Source organism: Branchiostoma floridae, chromosome 5 (assembly GCF_000003815.2).
Source record: "Branchiostoma floridae strain S238N-H82 chromosome 5, Bfl_VNyyK, whole genome shotgun sequence".
In the NCBI taxonomy this organism is placed as follows: domain Eukaryota; kingdom Metazoa; phylum Chordata; class Leptocardii; order Amphioxiformes; family Branchiostomatidae; genus Branchiostoma; species Branchiostoma floridae.
Window position 1 is genome coordinate 7085405 of NC_049983.1, and position 15069 is coordinate 7100473.

At 41.9% G+C, this 15069-nt stretch overlaps 1 protein-coding gene across 1 annotated transcript; it reads left to right on the top strand.

The window, feature by feature from the left end:
* The first annotated feature begins 2260 nt into the window (after positions 1 to 2260).
* Positions 2261 to 15003, top strand: LOC118415182 (vasopressin V2 receptor-like). The gene is made up of 4 exons (XM_035819563.1): positions 2261 to 3383; positions 8323 to 8512; positions 10610 to 10820; positions 12452 to 15003. The coding sequence occupies exons 1-4, from the start codon at positions 2957 to 2959 to the stop codon at positions 12923 to 12925; spliced, it is 1302 nt and encodes a 433-aa protein (XP_035675456.1). The 5' UTR covers positions 2261 to 2956; the 3' UTR covers positions 12926 to 15003.
* Positions 15004 to 15069: the final 66 nt, after the last annotated feature.

Here is a 15069-nt window from a genome sequence, read left to right on the forward strand (position 1 = left end):
ACCGCAGTTGGGGAACGATTCACACGTATGCCACATTATCTACCAGTAGGCGATAGGTGCATGAGCTTGAGGTCAAGGTCAAAGTCATATTCAAATCTACTGGGATATAATGTTTGTCCTTACAAGGGCTAGGTAGGACGTTTTGTGAAAACTTATAACGTCTAATCGTTTCAAAATTCATACCCAGTTGCCTTAGAAATTGCTATTCTCTTGTTGCTTGTTGACTCATTGGCTGAAGGATGTCTTCCGCTGGAACTGATTACATTATTTTGCCTTCTTGCAACCGATCGAAAGATCAATAAGACTGATGTTACAACTGTCCTCTGCTAAGTGTTTTCTTCCGGAAACTTACACCAGTGCCTTGTATCTTGATGACTTTGTCAGTGGTGTGGTTTCAAAGTTGATTGTAAAAGCCACCCTCACTGCACGACTTATAGCCAATAATATTTTTTCTTCTACATCCTTCAATGGCCTTTTGATCGAAAAAGGTTTTCACTCTTGGGTTCACCCAATGTTTTGTTGCCAAGTTTGGTAAGCCAAGTTTACAACTAACAGCTCCAACTGTTCCATTGGCAGCAAAGAAGGCACAGGAGTTTAAATCAATTCAATATCTACAACTGACAAGATTCGGATATTATCTACTTTTGAATGTTTCAAGTGACACATCACTCTGTAGTATAACTAGAATGAACTGGCAGAATAAACCAGTACATTTGATAAAAAGAAACGCTTGAACGTGCAAAAAGTCTTTAAATTGTAAGAATTGTATGCAAATGCCACACTTATGTATATCATGTTTGGATAGTTTCTATATCTTTTTGTCATTCTTTCTTTATAATATATTCAACGTAGCAGACATACACAAGATACCACCCTGACTGACGTTGCTATTCACAAAAGGAACGGATATATACATACAATGCATAAATAGATACCGTGTGCACACCCCTAACATAAGGAACCTATCATTTCATACTACGGTCTACAGTCTTGTTGTACAGTTTGATTGCTTTATGGAGAAGTCCTTTGTGTTGCAAAGTGGGGTTCCATGTACTGGACAGTCCTCACTTCCGGTTTGTAGATCCACTCGAAGATGGCCTCCCTGACTCCACATTCATATGCCACAGACATCAAAGAAGCCCGTTGTCTCCAGTTCAAGGAAATATCCTTGAACCACTGGAGTGTTCGGATATAAAAGACCTTCTGACTTCTTGAAATAGTTGAACTGTACTTTCCAACACAAAAATTGGTCTCACCAAATGTTTGACTGCACAGCACCAGTCTTTGTCAAGGGATGAAAAATCCACTGCTGCTGTCATGGCGTCAGTGAACTTCTGACTTGTTGTATCATGTTTATTCTCTGAAAATTGGTCATTGCCATTCTATGTCTGTCTTTGCTATCTATTTTGGTATCCAATTTGTCATCATGGCTTATTGAACGTCCTTCAAATCTTTATCATTATGTCCATATTAATATTGATTAATGGTGGGTATTATGCTGTCTTGCATGTCGGGCGAAAGAATATCCATAAATCGAAGATGATTTGACTCTAATTGCGACTCCACGTGTTTTCTTCTCGTCAGATGTCGAATTCAGCATATGAAATATGACATTAACATGTCTTTGTTTTTGTAACTAACCTCGTTAATGTCTTTGAAAAGGACTTCAAAGTACGGATATACCATAATAGTTTGATTGTACATTTTCCTATTGATGTTTTGGAATGAACCTTACATATTGTTAGACTACTCCATGTTTAATCACACTGAAGTAACAGACAAGGACTTAGGCTCCTAGATATTTTGACAAATGTACAACATGCATTTGTCTTTTCTGACTGTTTCACTACCTACCCATGTACTGCACGAGAAGTTACGCAATGTAATTCGTCCAGATACACCAGTATATGTTATCCTTCCATGTGTAATAGTACTCGACTGTAGAAACACTACTTAGAGGGTCTGCATGCTCTTTTCCGTAAGGCGTAGGCATGCCTTTTTAATTTCCCGTACTTCGGAGGGAAGCTATTTCATTTTACGTAATTCGTAGTGGGATGGACCGTAATGCGTTGGTAGCTTTCGTGAATTTAACGTAAAGCGTTGTCAGCCATCCCGAATTTTAATAGCGTAAAGCGTTGTCAGGACAACCCCCCTCCCCCCATGCAGACCCTCTACTTAGTATTTGACAAATGTACTATTGTTGTTGTTTTGTTGATTTTAAAAAATGTCTTTGTTTTTCATTGTTTCTATAGGAACCCGGAGTCGAACAGCAAGTTTCTATGGCCTCAAATGGGCGATGACTCATCTATTTTTTTTTGCAATTGTGGGGGGGCATCATGAGAACCTAAGCTGCAAGGAAACGTTGTCTCTCCGTTTGAACAGCCTGTCGTTTTAGAAGCAAGCCTATCGGAATCCAAGCGCACACGATGCGGAAGTCGCCGTAATGGACTTGTATCAAACTTCGTGCATGACTGCGCAAGTTGAGGGGATAGATCGATATATCGGCTGAAAGGGATTAGAAGCGTGGACTCTCTGCCAATGAGACGGGGTAGATTCGGGCAACTCCTGCCGAACAACGTGAGCATCTAGTCAAATCAAATGCCGCGGCAACGCCCCCTTTTGCTGCAAACCAAAACGGGAGACATGCAAAATGAGGCTTATATCTGGATTTGTAATGTGGTCGCTGCTTGTGATACTGTGGTGCCGTGGAACAACATCGATAACCAGTGGTTGTGAGGATTGAAAACAAGAGGTGGCAATCGCACAGACGGTTAGCCTGCACTGTAAACGCTTCATATAGCTATTAAAGGAAAGCCAGCGCTACGTATACCGACAGTGATTCAGGAAGTCACTGGATGTCCTGACTTTGAGGACCTTTAGCGTCATCCAGATACGAAGCGGTCCGGCTGAACTGTTAGGAACTCTGTGCCCACCTCGGCGACGCGGCGCTACCAGCATGTTCCACAACATAACCATGGATTTTCCTCCGCCAACAACGCCGGTGGCCAACGTTGACACAACGACAACGATGCCAGAGTCGACCGTGTGGAACGCCACTGCTAGCGGCATTCAGGATATGAGCATATGGACAGCGCCGGTTGTCCAACGGGTAGCCACGCTATCGGTGCTCATGGTGTTGAGTCTTGCCGGCAACGGGGTCATAATCCTTGTGGTGTCCGCCGCAGGAGTGAAAAAGGGCCTGAACAGAGTCAACATCTTTATCCTCCACCTCGCCATTGGTGACATCTGCGTGTGCGTGGTCACCATGACTAGTGAGATTGTGTTCGTGGCGTTCGGACAGTGGGTGCTGGGACCTGTTCTCTGTAAGATCATCGTGTACGGACAGGTCGTCACTTTGGCCAGTACAACCTTCATCCTCACCGGTAAGCCGAAAAGTTTTTTTCGATCTCAATTTCTTGATTGTGCCAGATGTTTTTTTTTTTATCTATGATGTGACCACACCTCATCAATAGCAGCTGTGTTGAACTGAATGAAATTTTACAATACATCACGCTGGCGAGTATCGGTGAGGTGGGCATTTACTTTTTGTTTGAAGTTCTTCAAGTCTCTGGTATTTACAATGTATTGTGGGAGGCAGTTCCATAGCTTAATTGTGGATGGGAGAAGAGTTCTCTTGTGACAAAATGTACGTTGTTGTGCAGCTGAAATGTGTGGCTTTGACAACTATAACTGTGTAATGCCTAAAGTCTAGCCTTGTCAAACACCTCCAGTCAAAATCCATATTAAAACAGTACCTGTCCATTTTTACAAAAGTAAGGCCATGTTGAGTAGATTATATGGATGATACTCTCTGAAAGTCCAGGTCAGGACCTGAACCTGGACATGATTTTCTTTGAAAACTTGTGAATTGGCAATACTCAAAACAAAGGTCAATTTTGCTACATGGGAGCGTTTTAAGATCCCATGTAATCAAGGATAACTCCCTCTGTACCTTTGACTGTAGAAACTCGGTACAAATAACTGTACTCGCGATCGACTCCGCTCTTGTTATTTTCTTGGCCCGGTAAGCCACCAAACGTCTGCCAACATAGCGTGCCCATTTTCTATTGGGCGAAACCCGTTTCACTGAGTTTTTTTTCAGGTCTGTATTTTCGAACCGGCCCAAGAAGAAGAAAAAAACGTTTTCCACCCGTATGATGTAACGGTCCCTACACCTAACTGTTGGTATACCATACTATATGCTTATTTAGTCCTATGTTCAACTTTCCTGATCACTTAGTGATTTCATACCGAAGGTAACTTTCTTTTGGCCAAACTTTTTGGGCGCTCGCATCAGTTTTGGCATTCCCAGAGGATGTCATCCATATAGTCAAATCAACATGGCCTAATCAATTAACACGGCTTTATAATATTACCCCACCTTGTCCTGACTAACCATTTTAACCTCGGTCCCTCGAGTGCTTGCGTAATCAAGGTTTGCATGTATCTTATGCATTCTGACTTCAGACATTGGTTTGCACTTCGAAGGTGGTGTTATGTGCTCTCTCTGTCAAACTGCAGTTGTGCTTTGTTGAATGCAAATTGGCTACATCTGAAGCAACTGCCGCATGCCAACGAAACTTTAATATTCTTAAAGTGGTATCTCACTGCACATCGGGCACCGGTACGGCACTGCGGGGTTCGTTCACCCCGGCACTGTCGTGTTTTTTTCTCCGATTTTAATCTTGATATTACGTAATACGTAAAAGTATGTCTCAAAAGACAACAAAATACACAAAACGTTAGAAATTCATTCTTTATCTCTGAAATTCGTTGAGTAATCTTTCGGTCCCCGCAGTGCCGCACCGGGGCTCAAGTACAGTGAGAAACCACATTTAGTCTGAGAGAATCGCAGAAGATTTGCTCAACTTTTGACACCGTACCGACCATTCCAGCTTGCAATGACAACTTAAGATCATTATAGTGACATATTTACGACACATTTGGTCGCTAAAATGGCCTTTATCGCAGTGGATACAGGCATCGCAGAAGTACGTAACTAGTCCAACTTTAAAATGTCAGAATCCACTGCACCATTTCCTTTGTAAATGTTCGTCATCAATATTGTGTCAAAAGCTATTTATATACAAAAGCTATTGGGGGGTAGACCAATGCCTGTCAACCTTGGGGACATAATTCCAAGTCTCTTACACTTCGACAATTAAACAATCCACCATTATCAGGGTATCTTTTAACGCCACGATTGACGCAACTATACTTTTCGTCTAGACCTAAGACGTCTAAGTGACATTTATCTTCCAGACTGTAAGTTCATATAAACGCTAAGTGGCGCACCTCGAGACCTTACAAATGAGGCAGTTTGTCTCGTCTATGGCGTAGTTTAAGGAGTTGTGACGCAGTTTGAAGACGTTAGTCTTCACACAATCAGTGTGCTAATGTGTGCTTTCTTTGTCGTTAAATGTGTCCTTTAGGAACGCCTAAAGGACACATTTCTTTCGAACTGGAGATAAAAGATAAGAAACTTTAGTAAACTAGCAACATATTCGAAAACTAGAAAGGCCGACATTTGCTTGAGAGCAAATGCAGCATATTTCAGCCATCTCCCTCCCCATGCAACAACAGGCTATTCCAAAATCACCCATGTGCAAGAATCGAACACTTTTGTTTAAAAGTCACTTCCACTAATGACACTTAATGACACCCAAAAATGAATCTTACAAAATTCCTAGTGCAAGAATGGACTCTTCCAGTGCACCCCATGTGAATTTGCACAATAGACCAGTCCAGAAATACTCTCACTGAAAACATGGTCAAGGTTGAACTAAGCAAAAAAGGCATGAAAAGGTAAAATAGACCAGTCCAAAAACACTTCCACTAAAAATGGAATATTGAAGTATCACCTTTCTAAAACTAAATTTGAAAACATCCCCATGCAAGAATGGACTCTTTTTGCGATGCCCCTATGTAAAGTGGTTTATGCCAGAAATTATACATGGGTCATTTGAATGAATATCTAGTGCACCTATTTACCAAAATGTAGGTCATTCGGTTACAAGACCAGGGAACAGGAGCGAAAAGCGTACGTTTTTGGTCAAACAATGGCCAAAAAATTCCCAAATTAAGCATTTTGTTGTACCGTATGCCAAATAAGTCAATGAATTCATGTGCGCATATGTAGACGGCACTCCTATACCAAATTTCAGGTCATTTGGTTGTAAAATGGGGGTATAGGAGCCAAAAAATGTCATTTCTGGGGCAAAAAATGGCAATAAATGCCAAAATCAAGCATTTTGCTGTACCGTATGCCAAAATTGTTTTTGGAATTTTGTGGGCATATGATCAAGGCACCTCTGTACCAAATTTTAGGTCATTCGGCTGTAACACCAGGGAACAGGGGGGCAAAATGTACATAAAAATTGCAAAAAAACATGAATAAAATCATTTTAAAGGAAGATATGAAAAAAATGAGAAAAAAGCATCTGGGTATTGACCCACTCTACTCTTGTGCCAAATTTCAAGTAATTCGGTCCAGGAACGACGGAGTTGAATCGATTTGAAGATTTGACAGGAGAAAGAAACATTACGAATACAATATATTTCACCATACCTATGGTATGGCTGAAATATAATTAAGACAACCTTCGCCCTACAAAACTATCTTTTATCAACTCAAAATAGATCATTCACTAATAGCTTAACAAAAAGAGAATGTGTTCCATCTGCAAAGACAGTATTGAAGATGAATATCATTTCCTGATGATATGCCCTTGTTGTAATGAAGAAAGTAAAAAATTATTATTAACCATATGTAACAACAGAACAACATTACCTAAAACATGCAGAGAAGTATTCAATGTACTTCAAGCATGTCCCGACTCCACATCTGTCCACCTAGACCAATGTATATATATATATATATATACATTGGTCTAGGTGGATATATATATATACTGTATACATATGTATGTATGATGCTAGGCAAAAGAGAAGTAGTGTTCTAACAATGTGAAATACACTATGTCACCATATTTTCTGTTATGTTAGAATAGTATATTGTTGTAGATAGTTGTAGTTATTAATTATACATGTTACTTGCCATACATTGTACCTATTGTACCTGGCGTTTGAAGATCCCATGTAATTAAGGCTAACTCATATATCAATTCACAAGTTTTCAAAGTCATATATATCCAGCCGCTTAAGTAACTCCCTTTTTTGCGTTAAGATTGACTAAAAACTCTCAACCAATGGGGCCCATGACAGCTACACCTTCTAGAATTCGATCCGAGTGAAAAAAGAAGTCGAGTGCCATAGAACTGACCTACTACCACAAAAAGGCAAACTCACTGGTAGACCCTACCAATGACTTAAAAGATGTGAAGTGACATTTGAAAGTTTGTTTGACGCAGGTACAACGTCAAAAAAGAGAATCTGGTTATGACGTCTGTTATATTTTCATGGTGTAAAAGTGAAAGTGACATGGACCAGTTTACCTCACGTGTACTCAGTGAATAGATGGGCTGGTTGTGACCGAGGATGCGTGTTCATTTCACTGGGAAATTCCCCCAAGTCTTCTTGACAAGCACAACGAATTTGAAATGTGGACCACGGCTTAACGTTCCAAGGCTGCTGTCCTTTCAATTGGCAAGCATTCCGGGTGACCTACATAGGCTTACGTCACATTTCACATGGGGCCGGGCAGCTTTCACTACATCAATGAATGCAATGTAGTTACAACGCATGTGTGTATTTGTGTATTTTTCCCTACCCTAAATTTTCACTATTAGCCAACACTAGGTGTTTCAACGATAACCAACACTAGTATTTGAGTAGTGTAATATTTGTCACACTTCATTGTCACTTGTATATTTCTTATATTTATACCATATACTTGCAATTAGCCTTCGGGCATGAACTTGCAAATAAGCTTTTCACTTCTTTTTTTTTTCTCACTTTTTACCAAGAAGCGAGAAGAAGCCGAACTTCTGTCTTAGACTTTAAGACCTGTGGTATTTTTATATGCATCATCTGTAGTTGTCACCTGTACTTAGCTCGGTTGGGCAAAAATGTGCAATAAAGGCCTTCATTCATTCAGTCGATTGCAATTGTCTTAAAGTTTTAAAGTGTATGATAAGTTGAGACATCTTATTGTGCCATAGTGTGAATAGTCGATTGTAATCATGTTCCAATTAAGACCAATTGTCTTAAAGTTTTAAAGTGTATGATAAGTTGAGACATGTTATTGTGCCACGCTTGTACCGTATGCGCAATTCAGCCTCTGGCTGCGAGGTATAACGATTTTTTAATAAACAATTCATTCATTCATTCATTCATCAATTCATCAATTCATTCCTATTCCAGCCATGAGTCTGGACCGGCACCAGGCCATCACGGACCCGATGAACGTGGCGGCGGACCCGGAGCGGAAGGCCAAGCGGATGATCCTGGTGGCCTGGCTCATGGCGTTCCTGGTCGCCGTGCCGCAGCTCTTCATCTTCCTGCAGCAAGAGAAGGAGGGACCAGATGGCGTCATCACGCATAGATGTGTCAGGTCAGTGCTACTTCATCCTCCTACGCAGGGACATCCAACAGCGAAACCGCCTGTCTGGATGTACCCTGCTCTTTCAACCGTCACCCTTAGTTCCTGACCAGCGTTCCCGCCAGGTTCTTGAAAGTATGCGTCCAAATATTTGGGAGGGGCGTAATGAGCGCCGGAGGCGCGAGACGAGCGCCGCAGGCGCTCGCATTCTAGGGGGGTCCGGGGGCATGCTCCCCCGGGAAAATTTGAATTTTCAAACCCTCTAGAACACAATTTCCTGCATTTTGAGAGGATAATCATGCACTTGAGATTGGACGTCGGTTGCCTCTTTTACTCCCATTTTCAGTTATCGACGACCACCCTCTGCCAATTTTTTTCCGTCATTGAATAAAAAAAATGTCTACCTCCTGCGATCGATGTTGCGCCCTCCCGCATCAAATACAGTAGTTTTCCGAGACGATAAAATAACGGCGCCATCACACTTTGTGTTTTTTTCTATTTTTCCCGATGATTTTACTCAAATTTTTCGAATCGGTGGGGTTTTACAAGGCCGCGCCGTCATTTTCTACGAGCGTGCGTTTGTTTCCTGCGACCTCAGGTAACCCCGTTTTCGGAGTGAAATCTTTGGTTGGATTTCTTTTTAAATAGACCAAGGACGTTATACATTACTCGAAGGAGGACGATCTGCTGCCTCTTTGGCAGTGATCAGTGCCGGTGTAGCCTTGAAGGAGTAGCCAGAAAGACCATGAAAGACGTCCCAGCGTGCTGGGCGCTGCGATCGACGATCCATCTGGGGAGGGGGGCGTGCCGCGCCATGTGCCACGGAGGCCAATGCTAGTGCACAACCGACTCGATCGACGCCTGACAACAATATTGCGGCCCCTTTTCTGCCGCAAATTTTGTCTTTTTGAAACAAAAGGAATTTTGTAAATAAGAAATAACGTGTATAGTTTTGAATTCTTCACTTATTTACCGCGCACGTTTTTTAACTTGGATAAATGGGGAAACTTTAATAGTAAATTGTTAGCAGCTAGGGAAGAAACACAAGTTGCCAGACGACACGGGCGGCTACCAACATCACGTGCGCTAATAGTCGGCAACTTTTTTTCCCGGTGACCAATGACAGAGTGTAACATTACATTTATCGAATGCTGATTGGTTATTAAGATGATTGGATTTGGACCTGGTGGCCAATCTGGACTGCATGGCGCCGGCGGCCTGTTGTCAAAAATACCGACTGCCAATCATCTGCCCACAGCGTGAGAACTTTTGTTGAGATGTGCAGCACTCGCGCAGAACAGTTTGTTCGTTCAATACTTGTATTGCCCACAAATCTTTAACAAATACGTGAAAATTAGGACAAGTTAGTATTATGTTAATATCAGAATATAAAATCTGCATAAGATTTCTTCGAGTGTTAAAGAATGCTGACTGTCAGATGTATTTCACGGACTAAAAAAATTACATTGCGCAACTGACGGCTCAGACTGGCGCGTGGCAGGGTGTGTTGCACATGGATTCGCTAGTTGTAAAACGTGCCGCCCTCCGCCCCATGCTCAGATTACTGGGATGACCGGAAAGTGAATAATTTGAAGTATAAATTGTAAAGGTAGGATTCCTTCTTATAAAGACAGATTTTTTTTAAAGATTCCAGATACATTTTGTACACTGGTGGTACAGGTCAGCCTTTCTTTCAGAATTTTTTATGGACGCATTCAGCTGAGCCGAGTGCGTCTTTCCAGAAAAAGATGCGTCCAAAGACGTAAAGACGTATGCCTGGCGGGAACGCTGTTCCTGACCACCCTGCTCATTAATATCAATGTGCTTACCCTTATATATGGAAGACCTCTTTTGAAAACTGAAAGGCCTATTCTCTGATTGGCTGACAGCTGGTTTTGCTCCACAGGAACTATGAGTGACAGTTGAAAGGCAGGGCACATCCAGACTGGCGGTTTCGCTGTTGGATGTCCCTGCGTAGGAGGATGTACTACTACTACTACTACAACGCTGTTAGTCAGTCTATATAGACTATGACTCTACGCAAAGGAAAATGTCCAACATATACTATACTATGGGCAAACCTAACTATAATATCTGTGTTGTATCCAGTCAGGGGTACACGGCGGAGTGGCAGCGGCAGGTGTACGTGACGTGGATGGCGGTGTACGTGCTGGTGGCCCCCGCCGTCATCATCACCTGCTGCTACGTGCGGATCGTCAGGACCGTGTGGCAGACAGACCGCGAGCAGCGAGCCATGAGCTGCCGCCGACAGAGGGGGATGCGCCGCACAGGATCGACCATCTCATCGGCAAAAATCAAGGTGAGGTGGTCGGTATAGTATAGGTACACTCTCACTGCACTTGCGTCAAGCTTGCGTCACTGCTGGAGTCGAAAGCTACTCAACATATTTCAGAAAAAAAAATTTTTCTTACTCTGCGTATTTTGTTGTATTCTAAGTCATAATTTTACGTATTACGAAATACACAAAACGTAAGAAAACTCGTTCTTTATCTCTAAAATGCGTTCAGTATCTATCGAACCCCGCAGTGCCGTACCGGTGCCTCACGTGCAGTGAGATACCAAGGTATCAAACACAAGTGACCTACACATCAAGTTAGCAACCGTATTACTTTCTCATCAGGTATTTTTCACCGCCATCTAAGCAGCTTCAATCTTCAGGCACATAACTACACCTAAGAAGCTTGTATCACCTCATGTTAGATTGTATCACTCCGCCTTACATGGCATGACAGTGACAGAATAGAGTGTTCAGTGCAAAAAAGTCCTCTCATCCTGCATTTCTAGATTATTATAGAAAACATAGATCAAGATACTATTAGAGACATCATAGAATAACAGGAGGACCCCGACTGTCCAAGACTTTGGCGAGGGGCGGAAAGACAGATTATACTGTCTGTGTTTGGTAATGGAAATCAATATATAGGCCGTGACACTATGAGACTCAATTAGGTGTACAGACGTCTAGATATTTCAGATAAGGGTCATCTGAAGAAAACGCTCGAAAAATAGATAAAGTTATTTTTCATTCAAGCAGATCTATTGATGGCCTGGCCAAAGGTGGCCTGGGTTAACGTTGGAAGCCGTTTTGGCCCTTTGGCGTCTTGCCTTAGATAGATCAACATGGACATTGAGATAGTGGTTAGAGTAGACACTAGAAATTTCACTGTAAAATTTCAATCATTTGTGCCTCCAATAAGGAACTGTCTCTGCAAGAACCCGCTTTGGCCACTTCCACGGAAGCAAAGCACCCTTTTTTCTTACATAATCCACCAATTACGAGAAAGTTCCACGTTGGGCGCTTATTTCACAGAACACTAACATCGTTATGGAATAAGCTTCCATGGACTTGTTTCCCCGTGGGGGAAAATCTGAAACTTTTTTTACTGTCGCGAGTTTACGTTCGGAAATGACTGGCCATGATTGATCCTGAAGAAGGCGACAGTGGTCGTTGAAAATCTAATACGCGTATACCTTTGTGTTGGAAGAAAGTGTAACGAGTTTCTTGATACACAAGGTAGTTATTTATGAATAAAATGTATTTCCAAGAATTATAGTTAGAGTTGCCATACGCTACATCATAAATACAACTGTTCATGTTGAGCAACAAAATTGAAATCAATAGTTATACACGATGTAAACAGTTAACTAACGACAACGTACAACCACAGACAACATTGTACAACAAAATCTCTGAGTTCGTATACACATGTTTTAAGAAAAGGAAAGGGGCAATTGTAAACGTTAGATATAGTGATAGCATAGCTCAAGATGTATTGTTTATTCAACTGTGATACTACATGTGATATTTCTTAGTCTTTAGTGTCCCATCACGGGATTTGTTGCATTTAGCCCACATGGGCAGGAACATGCAAATAAAGATCATTACTATTACTATACCTTCGTTTCTCATCTCCTCCCATTCGTTTTCAGACGATCAAGATGACCATCTGCATCATCATCGGGTTCGTGACCTGCTGGACCCCGTACTTCGTCGTCACCCTGTACGAGGTCTACACGGGCAAGTCCCTCCCCGAGGTCGCCTACGTCGTGGCGGAAACCATGGCCCTCTTCAACTCCGCCTTCAACCCCATCATCTACGGGTTCTTCAACCTGAACGTGAAGAACACCCTCCTGTCCATGCTGCCCTGCTCCTGGGCTGACGGCACCTGGTCCCGCCCGAGTTCTCTCTATAAGACGGAGGACACCTACACGGACCCGTTCTTCATGAGAAGGTCGTTCCACCGGCTGTCCAGAAGCAGTAGCATCAGGCGGAAAGTGAGCGGCAACCGGCGAGCCACCCTGGCGATAGAAATGGACAATTTGCAAGCCAGACGACATAGCTCCCCTGTGAACAATGGCAAGATGGTGCTGAGCGCCAACGGTCTGGGAAAGGCAGCGGTATAGTTGTAGATTTACGTTATATAGAGAATGTTGAGATGATGAGAACACAAACAGTTCGAAAACACCGAACTAACAAGAGAAGACACTAACCTGGCGATAGAGATGAACAATTTGCAAGCCAGACGACATAGCTCTCCTGTGAACAATGTCAAGATGGTGTTGAGCGCCAACGGCCTGGGAAAGTCAGAGGTTTAGTTGTGTCATAGACAAAGAGTGTTGAGATGATGAGAACACAAACAGTTCGAAAACACCGAACTAACAAAAGAAGAGACTAACCTGGCGATAGAGATGGACAATTTGCAAGCCAGACGACATGGCTCCCCTGCGAGCAAAGGCAAGATGGTGCTGAGCGCCAACGGCCTGGGAAAGTCAAAGGTTTAGTTGTGTCATGAACAGAGAGTGTTGAGATGATGAGAAAACAAACAGTTCGAAAAAGCAGGACTACCAAAAGGAGAGACAAGCATCGTCTGAAAGTTAGCCAATATATTTTTCGTTTTGTCCTTTTCCTATCCAGCCGCACAATTGGCAGTACGGTTTTCTTGCAATTTCTCTTTCAAGAGTTTGGGGGTGTACCTAAAGCAGTTGCTATCACAACAAGTTCGAAGACCATGTACCTTTGTCAAACATTTTGAGCCTTTTTAAGTTTATTGTTTTATTTTGTCCCATTGATGAAACAAATAAGTTTGTCTTGAGCATAATCTCTTTCAAATGACCATATATTGTGAATTAGTGAAACTTTGCGCCTTTTGCCAAAGTGCAATGTTTATATTTCAGCATAAATTATGCAAATGCCTTCCACATTTTCATAATTTGGACATATTGATGTAAACATTTGACTTACCTACACACGCCAGTGTGTGATTCCCACCACTCATGTCAAAGTAATAATTGCGCTTTCGCATTGGCTATACAAATTAGCCTCTCATTTGCATAATTGGTATCTGTAAATGTTTCAACTACTATAGATTCTATAAGGCACACGTATCAAGGTTATATCATAGAAAACATTGCAATCATACAATTATGCAAATTACGTTCATGTTTGCATTACTTGTATTTCATCGTGTATATCTTTAATTGTCTAGGCTCCCCGTATATCGAATATTACTGAAATCCGTTCACTAATTTATTCTCCTTAAATGTTTTTGACAAAAATGCTCCCAAAATGAAACAGCAAGCTGCTGCGCCAAAAAGCTATATAGAAATAAAGACCATAGCACGTGACCACGTCCAGGGCAAACGATACGAAAAATCTGAAGTTCTGTTTCAGTACCAAGATCATGCAATAGGGGTCGCAAAATTGACCTAGACTTTCGTCTTCCATAGACATGCCAATTGAAATATTATATTGACCACATAATGCAGAAAGGCAGAGACGTACACGCAGGTCAAAAACCTTACCTCCATTTTTCATTGAAGTAAACTAAATGAAGAATGTGCTTTGAGACCTTCAATACCAACCGGAAATAATCATTGTGCAACCCAACATCTCATCGATCGTACGTAACACGAAGACGCCACATGTACTGATTTCATGTATGGGCGTGTGTACCATTATCTTTATAGGCTGAGCTGAAAAAAATCCATATAATCGTTACAAGTTCACTGAAAATGCTTATTACTACAGTACGTTTCATCTGTCACTAGTGACTTGTATTTAGTGCATAACAATTTAAATGGTGTTTCATTTTGTATGGTGGGGGAATCGTTGATGGAAGAGAATGCTGGTGTGTCGACGAAGATCCAATTTGACCAAAAGATTTATCACACTGTCGACTATCGGCTACCTTTGACTCGTTGATCACGTCACAATTTCGTTCAGGTCACGTGATGTAGGCTTCGGGTCATTCTAAGTTGAGAAAGATCGGAAGACTGATCGAAAGATTGTTTGTTATCGCTCTACCTTGTGTACAGAAATGGCGTCTATAATCTTTGTATAGTTATCACCCTTGCTTTCACATACATGTACATGACTGTATCGATGAATCACAAACATGTTTTGTGTGAAATGTGTTGGATCGTTTTGATAAAAAAAGTTTCAAATAACATAACCAGAATCATTACAAACCTGTTGTCGCGTATAAACTAGGGGTGGGTACCAGTACAGTGTACAGGTGTGACAGCGATCTCGCCCCCCCCCCCCCGGG

What these genes read in the sequence shown, in the direction of transcription:
- LOC118415182 (XM_035819563.1), top strand. Translation starts at nt 2,957, where the DNA reads ATGTTCCACAACATAACCATGGATTTTCCTCCGCCAACAACGCCGGTG. An exon ending in ATCACGCATAGATGTGTCAG is followed by an intron (nt 8,513 to 10,609) that starts GTCAGTGCTACT and finishes TGTTGTATCCAG; the next exon opens with TCAGGGGTACACGGCGGAGT. An exon ending in TCTCATCGGCAAAAATCAAG is followed by an intron (nt 10,821 to 12,451) that starts GTGAGGTGGTCG and finishes ATTCGTTTTCAG; the next exon opens with ACGATCAAGATGACCATCTG.